The sequence below is a fragment of the Dasypus novemcinctus genome, chromosome 4 (genome assembly GCF_030445035.2).
Source record: "Dasypus novemcinctus isolate mDasNov1 chromosome 4, mDasNov1.1.hap2, whole genome shotgun sequence".
NCBI classification, from domain to species: Eukaryota; Metazoa; Chordata; class Mammalia; order Cingulata; family Dasypodidae; genus Dasypus; species Dasypus novemcinctus.
This window is the reverse complement of record NC_080676.1, coordinates 157921274-157938738: the sequence shown is the minus strand read 5'-3', so window position 1 is coordinate 157938738 and position 17465 is coordinate 157921274. Positions and strand designations below refer to the sequence as shown.

Genomic DNA, 17465 nt, shown 5'->3' with positions numbered 1-17465 from the left:
TCTCTTTTTCTTTTCCATATACATAAACATTCTTTATTAGTTTCCTTTACAGGAGACAATAACACCAGCTTTTTAAAAGAAATCTCAGGTCATTTGAGAGGCCAAACAGATCCAAGGAAGGAAGATGAAAATTAAATATATTAAATTATTTAAGGGAAGCAGATTTGGCTCAATGGATAGAGTGCCTGCCTACCATATGGGAAGTCCAGGGTTCAAACCCAGGGCCTCCTGACCCGTGTGATGAGCTGGCCCACACGCAGTGCTGATGCACACAAGGAGTGCCGTGCCATGCAGGGGTGTCCCCAGCATAGAGGAGCCGCACGCGCAAGGAGTGTGCCCTGCAAGGAGAGCCCCCTGTGCAAAAAAAGCACAGTCTGCCCAGGAGTGGTGCCACACACATCGAGAGCTGACACAGCAAGATGATGCAACAAAAAGAGACACAGATTCCCAGTGCCACTGACAAGAATGCACGCGTACGCAGAAGAACACACAGCGAATGGACACAGAGAGCAGATACAGAGGGGGGAGGGAGGAAGGGGATAGGAAAAAAAAATTAATCAAAAGGCACTGTATTAGTCAGCCAAAAGGGTACTGATGCAAAATATCAGAAATCTGTTGGCATTTATAAAGGGTATGTATTTGGGGTAGAAGTTTACAGTCACAAGGCCATAAAGCTTAAGTTACTTCCCTCACCAAAGTCTGTTGCCACATGTCGGAGCAAGATGCCTGCCGACATTTCCAAGGGTTCAGCTTGCCTTCTTCCTCTTAAGGCTCTGTGCTCCCAGCTTCTTCCAGTATCAGCTGTCGGCTGGGATAAATCTAGTCTCTCTCCTGGGGCTCATCTCTCTCTGGGCTCAGCTGCTCTGTTCTCTCCACAAGGTCAGCTGTAGACTACTAGGCTCTCTCTCTTCCCAAGGCCTCTGCCGAGTCTACGGAGCTGTCTCTATTCCTCTGTGTTCTTCTCCTGTGTGTTTACTTCCTGGGGCTCCAGCATCAAAAAACTCCACTCTCTGCCATGTTTTCTCTGTGAGTCCCCACCCACCAAGGGGGCGAGGACTCAATGTCCTACTGACATGGCCCAATCAAAGCCTTAGTCATTATTTAATCAAGTATAAATGAAACCTGTGAATCCAATACAATCAAATATGCCCAGAGGAAAAAACCAATTTACGAACATAATCCAATATCTATTTTTGGAATTCATAAACAATACCAAACTGCTACAGGCCCTAACTACTAGATCTACTAAAGATTTACTAAAGATCTAACTAAATATCTACTACCATGGTGGTAGCAGGCTAAGGAAGATTAAGCTACAGCAAAATCATCTAGTGTAAATACTAGAGTACACAGCTTTCCATAGGTGAAACAGGTACAAAGGAGAATCCAAGATACGTAGTCCCCAAGGTGATGGTGATCATTCTTCCTCCCCAGAAGCATTTGTTTCTCTGTGCTGCCTCCCCTCAGGACTCCACCCAATGGCCACTTAAACTGACAGCTGCCTGCCCCTACTTTACAAAAGCTCGAGTTAGGTTTTCAGTTGTCTAGGGCTCTAGCAGTAATTTAGCAGAGACCTTGGAGAACTTGTGACAGAGAGGAACCTGGGCTGGTAAGGTTGCTAATTGTTCTGAACAAAGAAAATCCTTAAGCATTTACATGCAAAGTCACCCAAACTTCCCCAGGCACATTCAAACATCCCTACAGGACACCCTCAGAAGTATGAAATATTGCTGCTGTGGAGCTGTAGTTAAAGCTGCAAGGCTCACAAAATCAAAGAAGCCAGAATGAGGCAACGTGGGTAGGAAATTCCAGCGATTAAGCTCAGTCAGTCTTTCCTCATGTTAGGAGAAACTCTACTGTACCTGAAGCAGGATGTAGAAAGCTACACTGAAGCAAGCTAGATCTTCTGCTGAACTTTTAAATCAAATACCTAGGGAAAACAAGAGGTGGGCTTGATTTTATTTTTAAAAAGCCTAAGAAGTTATTCTATTATAAAGGGACATGGCCGAATGGGTAGGAAACAGATCCCCCATTGTGAGTTTTCCTGATGGCTTCTGCAAGGATAATGGATGTCGATCACCTGGATTTTGGAGCAATACTTCATTTTATCCTCCTAAGGTATGGTTTTGGTGACTACTACCGCTTCAAAACATACATTGTTGATTCAAGAAACGGCCGGGCTAGAAAAGATTCTGCGCATCAAGATAGCATAAACTCTGGTGGCTCCAGCTGCCACAAGTTTGCCATCTGCATGACAGATTGTACCACAAGTGTCAGCCATGTCATCCACAAGGATAGCCACTTGGTCCTTCACGTCTCCCACCATGTGGTCCACTTCATTGGCCTTCTTCCGTTCTTCATGGCTCAAGGCAAAGTCCACATTCAACCGGTCTGCAGTGGAGGTCACTCTCAGCTCCACCAGCATCTGGTGAAACAATAGTGTAGTTCCTCCACTCAGAGATATTCTCCCTTATCCACTTCAGGACAGCTGGCTCTGCATACAAAACTGTCCACCAGGATATAAAAAAAAAAACCCTGAATTTGAGAAGCATGTAGGTCCATGGTGATGAGATGATCCGTGCCTGCTACAGATGGCATAATTGCAACAAGCTTGGCCAGGATTGGGGCCCAGCTTTTACCCTTCTTATCCTACGGGGCATAAGGGAAGCATGGGATGACTGCAGGAACCCGCTGGCTGAATCGATCTTGCAGGCGTTAATCATGATCAAAAGCTCCATGAGACAGTCAGTGATTTCAACACTATCACTCAGAACAATGTAGACATCCTCTCCACGTACATTCTGCAATTTCCACACAGGTCTCCCGGTTGCTGAATTTCTTAGTCACTACCTTACTTAGCTGCAGGCCGAGGCATTTGGCAATTTTCTGGGATAAGTCCTGGTGGTAGCAACGGCTGAAGATTTTAATATGCGGCATTGTGGTCAGCTACCCTGGGAACTCTTCCCTCAGTGATCGGTGCTGCTATTGCTATTGCTGCTGCCACCGCCGAGGCAGGAACGAAAGTCGGATCAGACAGTCAGAACCAACAGCTTGGCATTGCTGTCCGGTAATCTGATATTCTGGGTGGGTGGGCATGCAGCTTGGAATTGCCCAGCGCCGAGGAGGCAGGGATAGCATGGCAGTCCACAGCCTGCACTCACCTTTTTACTCTTTTTCTAACAGTTGTTCAGAGGCATCTCACTTTGGCTGTATCTCATACGTTTTGGTATGAAGCATTCCTATTTTTGTTCTTTTTAATCTGTTACTATATTTTCATTTGCTCCTTGACCTAATATATTTGGGAAAGGTATCTTAAGTTCCAGGTAGTTCAAGTTCTGGTGGCTAAAGATTCTGGACTGCACGTAATTGATTTTGACGTTTTCTTTGTGGCCTTCCATGCAATCAATGCTTATAAAAATACACCATGGACACTTAAAAAGATGAATTTCATATGAGCCCATCCTATTTATTAATTGTGCCTTTGAATTATTTTGTTAAACTCCTCTGAGTCCTTTTTTTTTTTAACCCACTCGCGCTCTGATAGTGTTGTGTTAAAATCTTCTGCTCACAGTATCTGTCCAATTATTTTTATAGTCTGCATATTTTTGTTGTAAATAGTTTGTTGCTATACTACCTACAGTGGCTTTAATATTGTTTCTTCACTATCAATTGATAAAATGACCCCATTCTTTTCCTTAAGACCTCCTTTGAGTATATATTGTACCCTAGTTTATTTTCACAATTTATTGGAAGTCTTTTACTTAGACCTTTGATTAATATCACATGCTTCCTTTCTTAGACTTCTACATACATAACATGTGATTGGTGATTGCAGTGAGCTTTGGAGTGAAAACGGGTAGGTTTGAATCTGCCTTGCCACAAAGATGCCATGTGAACTTAGACAAGTACATAATCCACTGGTGCCTCGGTTTTTTCCCTTTGCAAGGTGTGAAAATAATTATTCCTATATCATAAGACTGTTAGAGGGCTGGAGTGCTTTAAAAGTGTTTAGAACATGGCTGGTTCACAGTAAGTGCTTGTAAGTGTGTGAGCTCATGAATTCTATCAATTATCTGGTAATGAAGATATTAGATCATTTTACAGTAAGGGAAACTGAGGCTCAGAGAAGTCATGAAGCTAGTGTGACAGGGTTGTTGTGGATTCAGTTGCCAGGAAGCGGATTCTGAGATTAGCATGCAGGAAGTGTATTAGGTGTTCATGGTGGGGATGATCTCCAGTTCAACAGCTGTGTGGGGGTGTGAGTGGAGGAAATAGGTTTAAGCAGAACTGTGGCCCTGCCTTGGTTTCCTGGCTACTACAACAAATTCCATACAACGGGTTGACTTCACAACCCCGTTATGGTATCAGAGTCTAGAAGGCTAGCTGCTTCTTGGAGTTTGTATCTTCTGGCGAGCAGGCAATCTTTGGGGTTTCTTGTCTTGTCCTTCACATGGCAACGCACAGGTGACATTTTCTTTCTCTTCCAGGTTCCATTGACTTCCAATTTATTGCTCCTTCCATATCCAGTTTCCTTTGGTGTGAGGACTTTGACTATATTGGATTAAAGCCTGCCCTCATTCAGCGTGGGCACACCTTAGTTAATAGCAGCTTCAAAGGTCCTATCTGCAAATGAGTTCACACACACAGGACCAGGGATTGGTCCTTTTGTGGGGGACATGATTCAATCCGTAACAGATGCAATTACAACACAGGTTTCAGCTAATCCTATGGAGAGTGTACTAGTTTAAAACATCACCACATTTTCTTTGACATTGTCTTCCAAAGGTGGAGCCAAATTCCACGCCTTTTCAGTGTGTGCTGGATTTAGTAACTCACTTATTGCCACCAGAAGAAAAGTGGAAGTGGCTGCATATGACTTCAGAAACTAGGTCACAAAAGGCATTGCAGCTCTCTGCCCACTCACTTTCGGATCACCTGGTCTAGGAGAATTAGCTGCTGACTCCCAAGCAGCTGATGCAGTCCCGTGGTAAGGAACTGAGGGTGCCTGTCAATAGCCAGTGAGGAACTGAGCCTCTTGACATCAGCCGTCTTGGAAGTGGGCCCTGCAGCTCCAGTCCAGCCTTCAGAAGACTGGAGTCCTGTCCAACAATTTGACTGCAACAACCTGAGACCTTGAGACAGACCATCCAGCTAAGCTGCTCCTAAATTCCTGACCCACAGACACCATGAGATTATAAATGTTTGTTGTTTTAAGCCACAAAGTATTGGTGTAACTTGTTACACAGCAAGTTAATACATCTCCAGTGTGGAGTTGCAACGACCCTTCAGGGTTGTGCTGAAGGATAGGCCTTTCCCCTAAATCGAGTCATTAAATGTGGCTGTCTCCCAGAAGGAAGCATGACCTTGGGCAAAGTAGTTACCTTCAGCTGAGGGCAAGTTCTGAAGACTTAGCTGAGAGCTGTTGTTGAGGGCAATACTCCCAGCAGCTTGGTCTGTCAGTCCTGAAGGAGGGATCTGGGCAAAGCTCACAGCACTCACTTATGGATGTTTAGAGAAACCTCTACTGTTGTCCCCCAAATAGCGCTTAGGTTTACAGCTGAAAACGGCTATAGCGCCCCATCTTCTAATGAAAGATGCCTACAAATGGGGCCCAGACACTTGCGCTAGGGCTAAAGAAAAAGCTGTGTATCTAACCCTGCTTCTACCAGACACTCCCCAATCCTCTTTTCAGAGTCGTTAGAGGAAAGCAGTGGAAGGAATGAAAAGAGGCAGTTGGCCTTGAGGGGAGTACAATATTGTGGGGAAAGCTGCACGGGAATATTTTCTAGGTATCTGTGGTCCCTACTGGAAGGGGAGACTGGTATTCTACTCCTTTCTTGCAACTCGGTCTAGTCAGCATACTTGCTGATTTATCCTTGTACTTTAGGAGAGAATGAAAAAATTGAAGTGACAAAAAGAAAACACTGCCATGGGGCAGCTTCCATTCCAGTCCTTTTGAATGACAAAGTGTGCGTTTCTTACAGTGAAAAGGACCCTGCAAAAGATAAATGGGCTCGAGCTGCCTTGCTGGAAACTCACCTACATGACTGGGAGTACTGCTGGGAATGGGGGTAACTGAATAGAGCAAGCTGAGGCAGCTCTCCCATGGAGGGGAAAAGTCCCTACTGGAGCTTCTCAGATGGGTCCCATGAAAGGAGTTTCAAACAGGGCCAGTTACCCAGAAAAGCAGGGATAGCCAATGCCAAGGGAGACCAGGTCAGAGATATTTGCCTCCTTCTCTCTTTTCTTCTTTGCCTCATTAAACTGGAGAAGCCAGGCCCTGGAGGATGCTGAGGAAGTGTCCGAGAGCCAGAACCAGGACTTGTGCCTTCCCACGTCTCACCAAAGATCTCAGGTCCTATTCAAGAGATGAGGTTGACACTCTGACATGGTTTGATTTTTAATTACTGAAATTGACCACAAAGTTGTGGCTTACCTAGGTGTGGTTAGAGGGTGGAAAAGATTCAAAAGAGAAGTGAATTGAGAAAAAATTGAACTGTTTTATGTTTGGAAGCCATCACACTGAGAGAGCTCAATAAGCTGATCATACTGATAACTGCTGGAACCGGAGCTCTTTAAACTGCATTCTATAAAGACTGAGTAAAACCTACAAAGATAGTAAAACATGGCACACCAGTCCTCAAGGAACAAAAAATGTTTTGTTGCAGTTTACCTGCTTTGTCTATTGAGATTGTTTTACCAGGTGAAAATGATGGGAGAGTCTAGCGCAGAGGGATCTATTCTTTGAATTACAAATAGATTAGACCATGATGCTCAAGCCCCGAATGAATTGTTTTCAGAATTGCTGAGTTTGACTTTGCCAGGAAGACACCGAAGACAGAGACAGAAGCCCTGAGGGCAGAGAGAAGCTAAAAAATGAGACCTGAATATTGGGATATATCATACACAACAATCTTCAAAACCCAGTGTAGTTAAATCACCGTAACTGTTATCCTATCTTAAATTCCCAAGAGAGGTGTTCCTGATACTAATTCATAAAATCATTTACTAGAGTTTCTGATACAATTTTAAAGGTAATGCACTTAAAAAACAGATTGAGTTTAAAAACTAAAGTACTTCACTGGGTTATTTAAATCAGTTATCAAAATAATCATATTTTACCTTTCCGCTTGTTGGAAACGTCCTGATTTAGACACTTAAAAAGGAATATTTCGATAAATGCAGTCTATTGCCTAAACTGGAGGCCGCATTCCAAATAAAGCAATATATATTTCCTGTGTCTGGTCCACTTAAGTCGGTTGTTGCCGGGCCTAAAAGAAGGATAAGGACGGTGCTTTTCAGCTTTGAGTTGCTCATTTCCAGCCACCTAGTGCCCTGGGCCCGAGAGCCATGTCTTTCCAGGTTGGGGTGCAAGCCTATGAATATTTAACGCTCCGGTTCCAGGACGCGCGTCTGGGGAATACCCACAAGGCCTCGCGGCTCCAAGGAGTCAGGCTGGCGGGTGACCCAACGCCTGGGCTCGTAGGCGAGCGAGGTCACCCGACGCTCCCCGAGACCTTGGCCCCGCGCCCGGCGGGCGGGAGGCGGGCGCTGGGCCCCCGCCTATCAGCGCCTGGCAGGGTGGGATAGTGGGGGCCGCGCCCCTGAGGTGCCTGCAACCACCCGAAGGGAAGGGCCGAGAGCGGAGCAGGCTCCTGAGTACCGCGAAGAGAAAGTGGAGGAGGACTAGAGACGAAGGGAGCCTGGAGTGGCGCTCCACCAGTGCCTCCGCACACCAGGGACTCAAGGTCCGGCGGGGAAACCTCCCTGAGGACAACTCCATAGCGCAGCTCCTCCTCGAGCCGCACAGCCTAACGGGAGCCTAGACGCCGTCCCCCTACCGTGGGGCTTGCCGGGAGAACGGAGAAGGTCCCCTCCCACTTAAACGCGGAGGATTTGGGTATTTCCGGCGTGAGACGCGGCCTCAGCAAGGAGGTGGGGCTAGCCTGGCCCTGCCCTCGCGGCTTGCGTGGGGCGGGGTCGAAAATGATAGCCTCTCTTCCCGCGCTAAGACCCGCCCCTGCACCGGAAGTGGGCTGGAGTGAGGCACAGGCCGCATTGGGGCGGGGGATGCTGATTCCGCGTTCTGCGCGAGGTCACGTGGCTCAACTGTCGGCGGACCGGAAAGGGGGCAGGGCAGGGGGCGGGGCGGCTCTAGGGCAGGAAGTAGTTCTTGCTTCTAAGAGTCCGACATGGGGACCACCCTGGACATCAAGATTAAACGGGCGAATAAAGTTTATCACGCCGGGGTAAGTGGGGGTGTACGGGCCTGCAACCCCCCGCGCACTTCTGGGTGTCCCCGCGCCGCGGGCCGGCCGTGCCGCGGCTTGGGGCGGGCGCCAGGGCCGCTGCTCTCACTCAGAGCCCCTGACCATCCTGCTGGGCCTGTGCCCCCCAGGGTGAGATGTCTCAGTGAGCGCTGAGGGCCGGAGGAGCTCGAAGACCAAATGTGTCTTTCCCTCACTGTCACGGTCTAGGGAACGAAAGGCAGACTTAACCTTAAAAGCAGAAATATGCACATCGGTGGCGGAGCACTTCAGCTCATGGACAACGCTGATACCATTATTCTTTGAATAACATATAGAAAATATGGCCTGTTCAAATGAAAATCTAAAAAAAAAAATCAAACTTTAACTATACCACTAACAAGTTTTGTGCCATTGGCCCTCAACCTCTTCAGACCTCAGTTTCCTTATTTGCAAAATGAGGATATACTGTACGTTACTTTACTCTACGCCAAAGACAGTTACCTGGAGTTTTTAATATGATTGCCAGGGCCCCACCCTCAGACATGCCAGTGATTCTGTTGTGTAGCCATGGTTGAAATCACGGTTACCGCTAATGCGCTGTAATCAAATTGATAGCAGTCTTTGGTTCTCTGTGCAGAGGATAGAATATTCAGGATAGAATACCACGTAAGGTCTTGAATGGGTGCCAAAACCTTTGGGCAAAAGACACTTGGGGAAACAGGATATTTGCACAGACTTGATGGGCACCCACAGATCATTTATTACAAAGGGAAAGAGCTACCTTTATAATAGAAGAGTCTGGCAGTCATCTCTTTCATCAAGACCAACAGTGAATACCACCTAACCATCTCCACTAAGGAGACAGATTGACATGTGCCCTCTGGCCTGATACAGAGAATGACGTCATTCACCTATGAAAGATTGCTGCCAAAAATGTTTAACCTACATCTGTTCACAAAGAAACAATCAGGAATATACAAATTGAGGCACATTCTGTGAAACAATTGGCCTCGACTCCATTCAAAAATATCATTGTCATGAAGAAAAAAAAAAGCCAGGGTAATTTTTCCAGATTAAAAGAAACTAAAGGGACATGACAATCATATGCAATGCATAATCTTTGATAAAAATTAAATCTGGATATAGACTGTAAAATAATAGTTTTATCTGAATGTTAAATTTTCCTGAGTGTCATATTTGTGTTTGTTATGTGGAACAGTGCTCTACATAGTGCAGTATTTAGGAGTCAGAGATCACAAAATCTATAGCTAAATCTCAAATGATCCCCCAAAAAGTATGAGTGTGTGTATGTGTAGGAGAAATAAAGAAAGCAGATGTGGCAAAATGTTAATTGGTGAATCATGTTGAAAGTTAGATGGGTCTACTTTGTGTTTTTTTTAATAGCAGTTTTATTGAGCTATAATTCACATACCATAAAATTCACTTTTTTAAGTGTACATTTCAGTGGTATATTCACAGTTTTGCATTTTTATCACCCTAGAAAGAAACCACATACTCATTAGCAGTCACTCCCCATTCCCACTCCCACCCCCAAATCTCCTGGCAACCACTAATCTAGTCTGGATATTTCATATAAATAGAATCATATAACATGTGGCCTTTTGTCTTTGACTTATTTCACTTAGCATAATGTTTTCAAGGTTCATCCATGTCGTACCATGTGTAAGTTCCTTGTTCCTTTTTAATGGGTGAATAATATTCTGCTCTATGGGTATACTACATTTTGTTTAGCCTTTCAGCAGTTGATGGACTTCTGAATTATTTGTACTCTGGCTATTATGAAAAATGCTGCTTTGCACATTGATGTATAATAAGTTTTTGTGTGAACATATGCATCCACTTCTCTTGGGAATATACCTAAAAGTGGAATTCCTGGGTCGTGTGGAACTCAATGTTTAACTTTTTGCAAACTGCCAAACTGTTTTTCAAAGCAGTTGTGCCATTTTACAATCCCACCAGCAATGCATGAAGGTTTTCTATTGCTTTGCATTCTTAAACTGTTGCTGTATGTCACATATTTTACAAACCAAAAATTGGCTGTAAGGGGAGATAACTGAAGACCTTATACATTTAGCTGTAATATTTATCTTTTCATTAAAAAACTAGCATACTCCATTCAAAGCTATTACTCCAGCTAAGGTGTTTTCTATGGTTTTAAATATAGCACAAGTAATGAAAAGTACATTTAGAAAAGATGCAAGAGATGGTCTCATAAAGGCTTGCCCAGTTGTATGTTTTACACAGTGAGGTCCACTCAAGTGGGTGGCAGAGTTGAAAAAGGAGCTGTGCAGGAACAGAATCTGCAGCTCTTGGCTTTTGGCAGTGCTTCTCAATCTTTAGTCATTTTTTCACACTTAAATATATTTTAAAAGGAGTCTCTATGATTACAAATGAAAAACTTGTATAGCTTCTAAATAGCTTCTAAAGAGATGTTTTTTTTCTCAAAAGGTATAAAAGCAAGATAAAAAGTTATTAAACTGATAAATCTGATGAATTTACAAAAATATATGCTTAAACATAAGTGCCCAATGTTCATATATGAGACTTGTAACTCATACAGGCCAAGGAGGCTGGTAGTGTCACACTGCTTCCTAAGCTTGGGGTGGCAGTACGCTTTCTGGCTAGTGGTTCAATGAGCTCTCAGTGCCTGTGGAAAGTCCCTCTTGGAAAGTAGTTTCCACCACTGTTATGGGAGGGGTAGCCTGTCTTTCCCACCCCCTTCCCCATCCCTAGCTGCATGTAAGAGCTAATGACATACGTTTCCTATCTTCCATTTTCCCTGTACATCTCAACAGCTTTGGAAAGATTCAGCTACTAAAGATTTGACTCATCCATGGACAAGACAGCACAGTGCCTATATTTCTCATGGTTTGCTTGATGAGGCTGCCTCCTATTTGAACCTGATCCTAAGCAGTAATATTCCAGGCTTGAGCTAATAATAGTTATCATTTAAATAAAACATGTCTGTCCAGAAGCAATCCTGAGATACTTGAGAAATAACCTGTGTGGGTATTTCATTCCCATATTACTCATGAGGAAGCCGAGGCCAAGAGGCGTTGAGGAGTTCTTGGATCACCCAACTAATAACAGCACCTGGATTCCAGCTCTGGTTGGTCATATTGCAGAGCTTGTCCACCCAACAGTCTATTGTACTGCCTCCCAAGAGTGGCCATTTTTATGCAAAATGAAGGAATTTGTAATATAGAATTAGTTATTTGTTTCCAAGCAGTGCTGTGAAAACATTGTGCTAGTTCAGTTTAAAAAAAAACTGATATGACTTCTCTGAGCATGTGCTGATCCTGGTACTGTGCATTTTAATATCTTAGTTGTAGAAGCATTTGAAAATGCCTTTGATTCTGTGGACCCCAGGGAACCTAACTCATACTGAGATTTAAAGTGGTGTTGGTGTTTTCTGCTAGGAAAAAAAAAATGCTCATTTGCCAAAAGGATGCATTGTTTTGTTTCAAATCTCAATTGACTTGTTATTTAAATATAAAAGTACAGTAGGTCTTGTTAAAACTTATCCTACAAGGATGTAAAGGAAAACGTTAAAATCCTTCCTTCTTCCTACCTGCTTCCTGTTCTGGAGGTATCTCTGGCAGTTTATGTACCATTTTAGACATTTTCTATGAATAGTAGGTGCACATGTGTGCACGCTCCCCCCCCCACCCCCCGCACACACACCTTCCTCTTTCTACTCACCAGTGTATCTTGGATACCTTTACATACACCACATCTTCATCAGTTCATTCTTTTTTTAGATTGTTATTTAATCAAAATAAATTCAATATCTATGGATCTCATGAGGCGTTCAGATTAGTAGAGAGAGAGAAATAAGGAGAACAAAACACAAGTGGGCTGGGATAGGAGTCTCTGTGGTGTCTGAGGGAGGATGAAGCAGTGTAGAAGCATTTGGGGGCCAGAGGAGAAGTCGGGGCATTTCTGGAGCTTTGATGAGGTGTGATTTTTTTTTTAAGAAATATTTTTATTTATTTATTTTTAAAAATTTATTTATTTCCCCCGCCTTGTGGCTTGCTTGCTGTCTGCTCTCTGTGTCCATTTGCTGCACATTCCTGTGTCTGCTTGTCTCCCTTGGCTGCATCATCTTGTTGCGTCAGCTCTCCGTGGGTGCAGGCTGTCAGCTCTCGTGGGTGTGGGTGAGCCTGCCTGCACAAGGAGGCCCTGGGATGTGAACCCAGGGCCTCCCATATGGTAGACGGGAGCCCAGTCAATTGAGCCACAGCCGCTTCCCTATCTCTCTTTTTTTTTTAAATTTTTTTAGTTTTAAAATTTTATTCATTCATTCATTTATTCACTCTTTCATTCATTTATTTCTCTCCCCTTCCCTGCTCCCCCTCCAGTTGTCTGCTCTCTGTGTCCATTCGCTGTGTGTTCTTCTCTGTCCACTTGTATTCTTGTCAGTGGCACCCGGAATCTGTGCCTCTTTTTTTGTTGTTGCATCGTCTTGCTGCATCAGCTCTCCATGTGTGCCGCACCATTCCTGGGCAGGCTGCACTTGTCTCGTGCTGCGCGGTTCTCCTTACGGGGTGCACTCCTTGCGCATGGGGCTCCCCTACGCGGGGGACACCCCTGCTTGGCATGGCACTCTTTGCGTGCATCAGCACTGCGCATGGGCCAGTTCACCACACTGGTCAGAAGGCCCTGGGTTTGAACCCTGGACCTCCCACGTGGTAGGCGGATGCCCTCACCATTGGGCCAAATCCGCTTCCCTCTATCTATTTTTTATTTATTTAGCTTTTCTTTTGAGGTGGTGATTATTATGTACCTCCTTCTGAAGCTAAGTGTTAGGCCAGAGATTCCTTCCTTATTTATTATTCATTTTGGTCAGAAGGAATAAACAAGGTGAGCAAAGTGAGAGAACTTAGAGACGTTTGTTCACCGTCATCTGCCAGTCTTTTTTTTTTTTTTTAGCAACTTGTCTCTATCATCTTTCCAAAATATTTCTTCTGTTTTCTTTCCTACTTTAGCTGTATCCCATACGTTTTTTTGTTTTTAATAGGGTAGTGAATTATTTTAAAGCAAACACCTTTTTAACCCCACCCATGTCCTGCTGATTATGGTTAGTGGGCCGGAAGAGAGAGTGGCAGTGGAGAAGGTGAACTATGGGGGGTGGGGGAGAGAGTTTAGAAAAAGTGGAATCATCTTGCCTAAGTACTGGCAGAAGGTACTGCCCAAAAGCACCCTGTCAAGGCTTCATGGTTTAGTGATCTCATCCTCAGTAGGGATTTGGAAAGATCCAAAAATAATACTCCAGTGCCATGTCCCCTGGTTATATCCCACAAGGTTTTATTTGTAGTAGTTTCATTATTGTATTACTTAAATATCTTATAATTTCCATGATGAATCTGTTTTTTGACACATGAGTTATTTAAAAATTTTAATTTATTATACCAACAACCCTTTCACTCTTAGGCTTACAATAATTCTTAATTTTAATATTTAAATTTTGGAAAATTCCTTACAAGAAGAATAACTTTAGTAAGAAAATAAGGTTATGTTAGAGCAGAAGAATGTTGTTTAGACAAGTGGCAGGAAAAGACAATAATACGGGGGAGTTTTCTATAACTCATTAGTCACCTGTAATAGATCACAGACACATTTTGTATATACCTCTGGTATTGCATTAATTACCTTCTGTTATGATTGTTCTGTGAGTCTGCCTAACTAAAATGTTTTTTTGTTGTTGTTTTGTTGTACTTCTAGACCCTTCAGTCTCTGCTGCTTAATGGGTACTCATGTGTTTATTAAATGATAGTTGAAGCCTTAAAACATTTAAACAGAATTCACAAGACTAATGGTTTTATAAATGCATTGATCAGAAGGGGAAACTGCTCTTGCAGGCATATTAGGAATTTTCCTTTCAATTAATTGTATTCTAAGTTCTAAATAGATGTTGGTAAGGTTTATTTTTATTTTTACTTAGCCCCAAAGCAATGCATTAAATTTCCCATTACTAGAGTTTGCTTCCAGACATTTACTCTTAGGAGAATAGTTCAGATAAGTCTGGGAGCAGAGGATTCAGAATTCTTAGACATATGGTTTCTTTCCTCCAGTTCAGAAGTAGGAAATAACCTACCATGGAATGGTCCAGATTTCAATTCCCCAGTGTCTTCTTCCCAAAGTAGAACCCTTAAAGCTTGTCACCATGGTACCTTCTCCCCAAGAGTCCTTCCAATTGAGTCTGAAAACTTGACTTCTGCTTCCAAATACCCAGGTGTGGTACAAAGCAACTCAGGAATGGGGTCCACATTCCCTAATCCAATCCCTTTACCAGCCCACAGAGTGCCTTAATCCTCACAAGTACCCAGAGGAGGTGACATTATTCCCATTTCTAATGGGGAAGACTGAGGCTCAGAGAATTCAGTAGCATGCCAAGGGCACTGACAGAACAACTATTTGAACTTGATTTAAAAAAATTTTTTTTTTAATTTTTGGTATACTAACACTATACCACCAAGCTAAACTTGATTTTTTTTTATTCCCAAGTCCAGGACTTTGTGTACCTTCTGTGTGGATCTTAATTCTCATCTCTAGGATGGAGAGGATATCTACTCAAAGTTTTTGTTGGAAAGATTAAATGACATAATGACTTACAGACATTTATTACAGGTTCTGACTCATAGTAGGTACACTAATGATAGATATTGGTATCCTTTTTATTTTTTTTATTTTTTATTTTTTTAAAGAAACTTAGATTACATAAATGTTACACAAAAAAATATAGGGGATTCCCATATGCTCCACTCCCTAGCCCTCCCATATTTTCCCACATCAGCAACATCCTTCATTAGTGTGGTACATTTGTCACAATTGATGAACACATCTTGGAGCATTGCCACTAAATGATGATTATAGTTCACATTGTAGTTTACCCTCTCTCCCATACATTTTTGTAAGTTATTACATGAAATAGAGTGGCCTGTATCTGTCATTGCAATGTCATTCAGGGTAATTCCCAAGTCCCCAAAATGCCCCCAAATCACACCTATTTTTTCCTCTCTCTCCCCTCAGAACCTCTGGTGGCCACTGCCTCCACATCCCTGATAAAAGTTCTTCCATTGCTAGGATCACATGTCTACAGTAGTAAAACCGTAAGTCTACTCTAGTCCATCATCCATTCCCCAATCTTGAGGATTCTGTGATGGTGATGCCCTCTCTATCTCTAATTGAGAGGGGTCTTAGGTCCCATGGGGCAGGCAGATGGATGGACTTTCTTGCTTCCAATTGCAGACTGTCTCTGTTCCTTGAGATGGTTGTTGTCAGTCATCTTCTCCTTGTTAGTTGTCCTGGGTGAGTCCAATGAACTGGTGGTATCCTTAACATTTCCACCACTCCAGGATGTCTGTTCACTCACAGCTTGTTCTTTGCCACCTCATACTACAAATCCCATAGTTGGTGCTTGTTGGACACTCTACAGATTGTTGCCTCTTCTCCTTCGCCTTGGAGGAAGGAGGACCAATGACCAGGGAGAATAGATAGAGATTACAGCATTTTTCTTAATGACAATGGCTTTAATGTGGTATAGTTTAGTATTCCTACATACTTGTTGAGTCAAACTTTTGATCAAGAATATGTCTACTGCACCAAAAAAGTATAGCAATGCTACCTCAAATAGCAGGGCTCCTAAGGGCTCTGGAGACATCTAGACACTGTAGTCAGGGCAGACAGCTTAGGAGTTTCGTGTCCTGCCAGTAGGCCCTTCTTTGGAATTTATGTTCTCCACTGTGACACAGTTGGACACAGTTATGGTTTCCCTACATATCGGTCTTCTGACCCTTCTATTTGAACCTGTAATTAGAACTATAGTTGATAAGAGTACATCCAAGAGACTTCAATCTTTGGGCTGTTCATGTACCATCTGGACCCTGAATCTCAACAGAGTTGCAACACGTACTCTGCAGTTCATTGAAATCACCCAGGACAACTAACAAGGAGACCGTGATGGATAGTGACCATCCTAAGTAAGCAAGGGAGTCTACAGCTACAAGCAAGAAAGTCCCATCCATCTGCCCTATGGGATCAAAGCCCCTCTCTCAATCAGAATCCTCAGAATTGGGGAATGAACTATGGACCAAAGTAGACACACTGATATTCTGCTATAGACTTGTGATTCTAGCAATATAAGAACTTGTATCATTGATGTGGAGGCAGTGGCCACTGGAGGTTCTGGGCAGGGAGAGGGAAAAACAGGTGTAATATGGGGGCATTTTTGGGATTTGGGGATTGTCCTGAATGACATTGGAATGACACATACAGGTCATTATATATCTTGCCATAACCTACAAAATTATACAGAAGAGAGTGTAAAGTACTATGTAAACTATAATCCATGCTTAGTGGCAGTGCTCCAAAATGTTTTCATCAATTGTAATAAATGTACCACACTAATGAAGGATGTTGTTAAAATGGGAAAATGTGGGAGATAGAGGGAGCGGGCTGTATGGGAATCCCCTTTATTTTTTTATGTAACATCTATGTAATCTAAGTATCTTTAAAATAATAAAAAATATACTAAAAAAAGTTTGACTCAAATGTATTACAAATCAAATTATGTCTTCAGTGGACTAGGGAAGCTTATTGGTTAAAAGAACCCTGCAGTAAGTCTTTTTGTAATGTAAATAATTCATTGTTTCATAAATTCAGAATGTTTTACATTCATAAATACTGGCACATGTACTCATGAAAATGACACTCTTAAATATTATGATTGTGAAAAACATAAATAAGAGACTTGTTGCCCAGAGTACCAGGTTACAATGATAAGGAATAATGCACTATGGGCTGCTGAGTACTTTTACCACAAGGACCTCTGTATTTGTATTTTGTCTTATTTGGTTTGCATGTACTTTCTTATTTAAAAAATTAAAGGGGAGAAACCCTGTACATAACAGTTTATTATGAATAAAAACTGCAAAGCTGGAATTGTGTAGTGCTTTGTACTATTGGATTTGTAGTGCACGAATGATCAATTATCGTGACTGCTGTTAGCAAGGATGTAGGGCATGAAATACATATCTTAGAGTTAGGAGGGATCTCTGGGAAATTTTATGGGAAACTTTAGGTAACATGATCACCTAACCTTTAAGTAGGTCTCTTTCTCACTAATCACCTAATTCTTCTGAAAAGGTGTGTCTTCAAAATTATAACCTAAACCTTATAGAATGCAAAAGAGAG

At 42.8% G+C, this 17465-nt stretch overlaps 1 protein-coding gene and 1 pseudogene across 2 annotated transcripts in view; one reads left to right on the top strand and one right to left on the bottom strand.

Moving 5' to 3' along the window:
- Nucleotides 1–615: 615 nt before the first annotated feature.
- On the bottom strand, nt 616–7851 carry LOC131278306 (ribose-phosphate pyrophosphokinase 1 pseudogene; annotated as a pseudogene).
- Nucleotides 7852–8025: 174 nt separating this feature from the next.
- The window catches only part of VPS26C (VPS26 endosomal protein sorting factor C), a 78372-nt gene continuing 68932 nt past the window's right edge, over nt 8026–17465 (top strand). Inside the window, exon 1 of one of the 2 annotated variants that reach the window (XM_004463545.4) lies at nt 8026–8249. In XM_004463545.4, coding sequence (XP_004463602.1) covers nt 8193–8249 — 57 coding nt within the window. In that variant the 5' untranslated portion in view covers nt 8026–8192. The remainder of the gene's footprint in view (nt 8250–17465) is intronic. The other variant, XM_071214971.1, reaches the window with a different exon arrangement.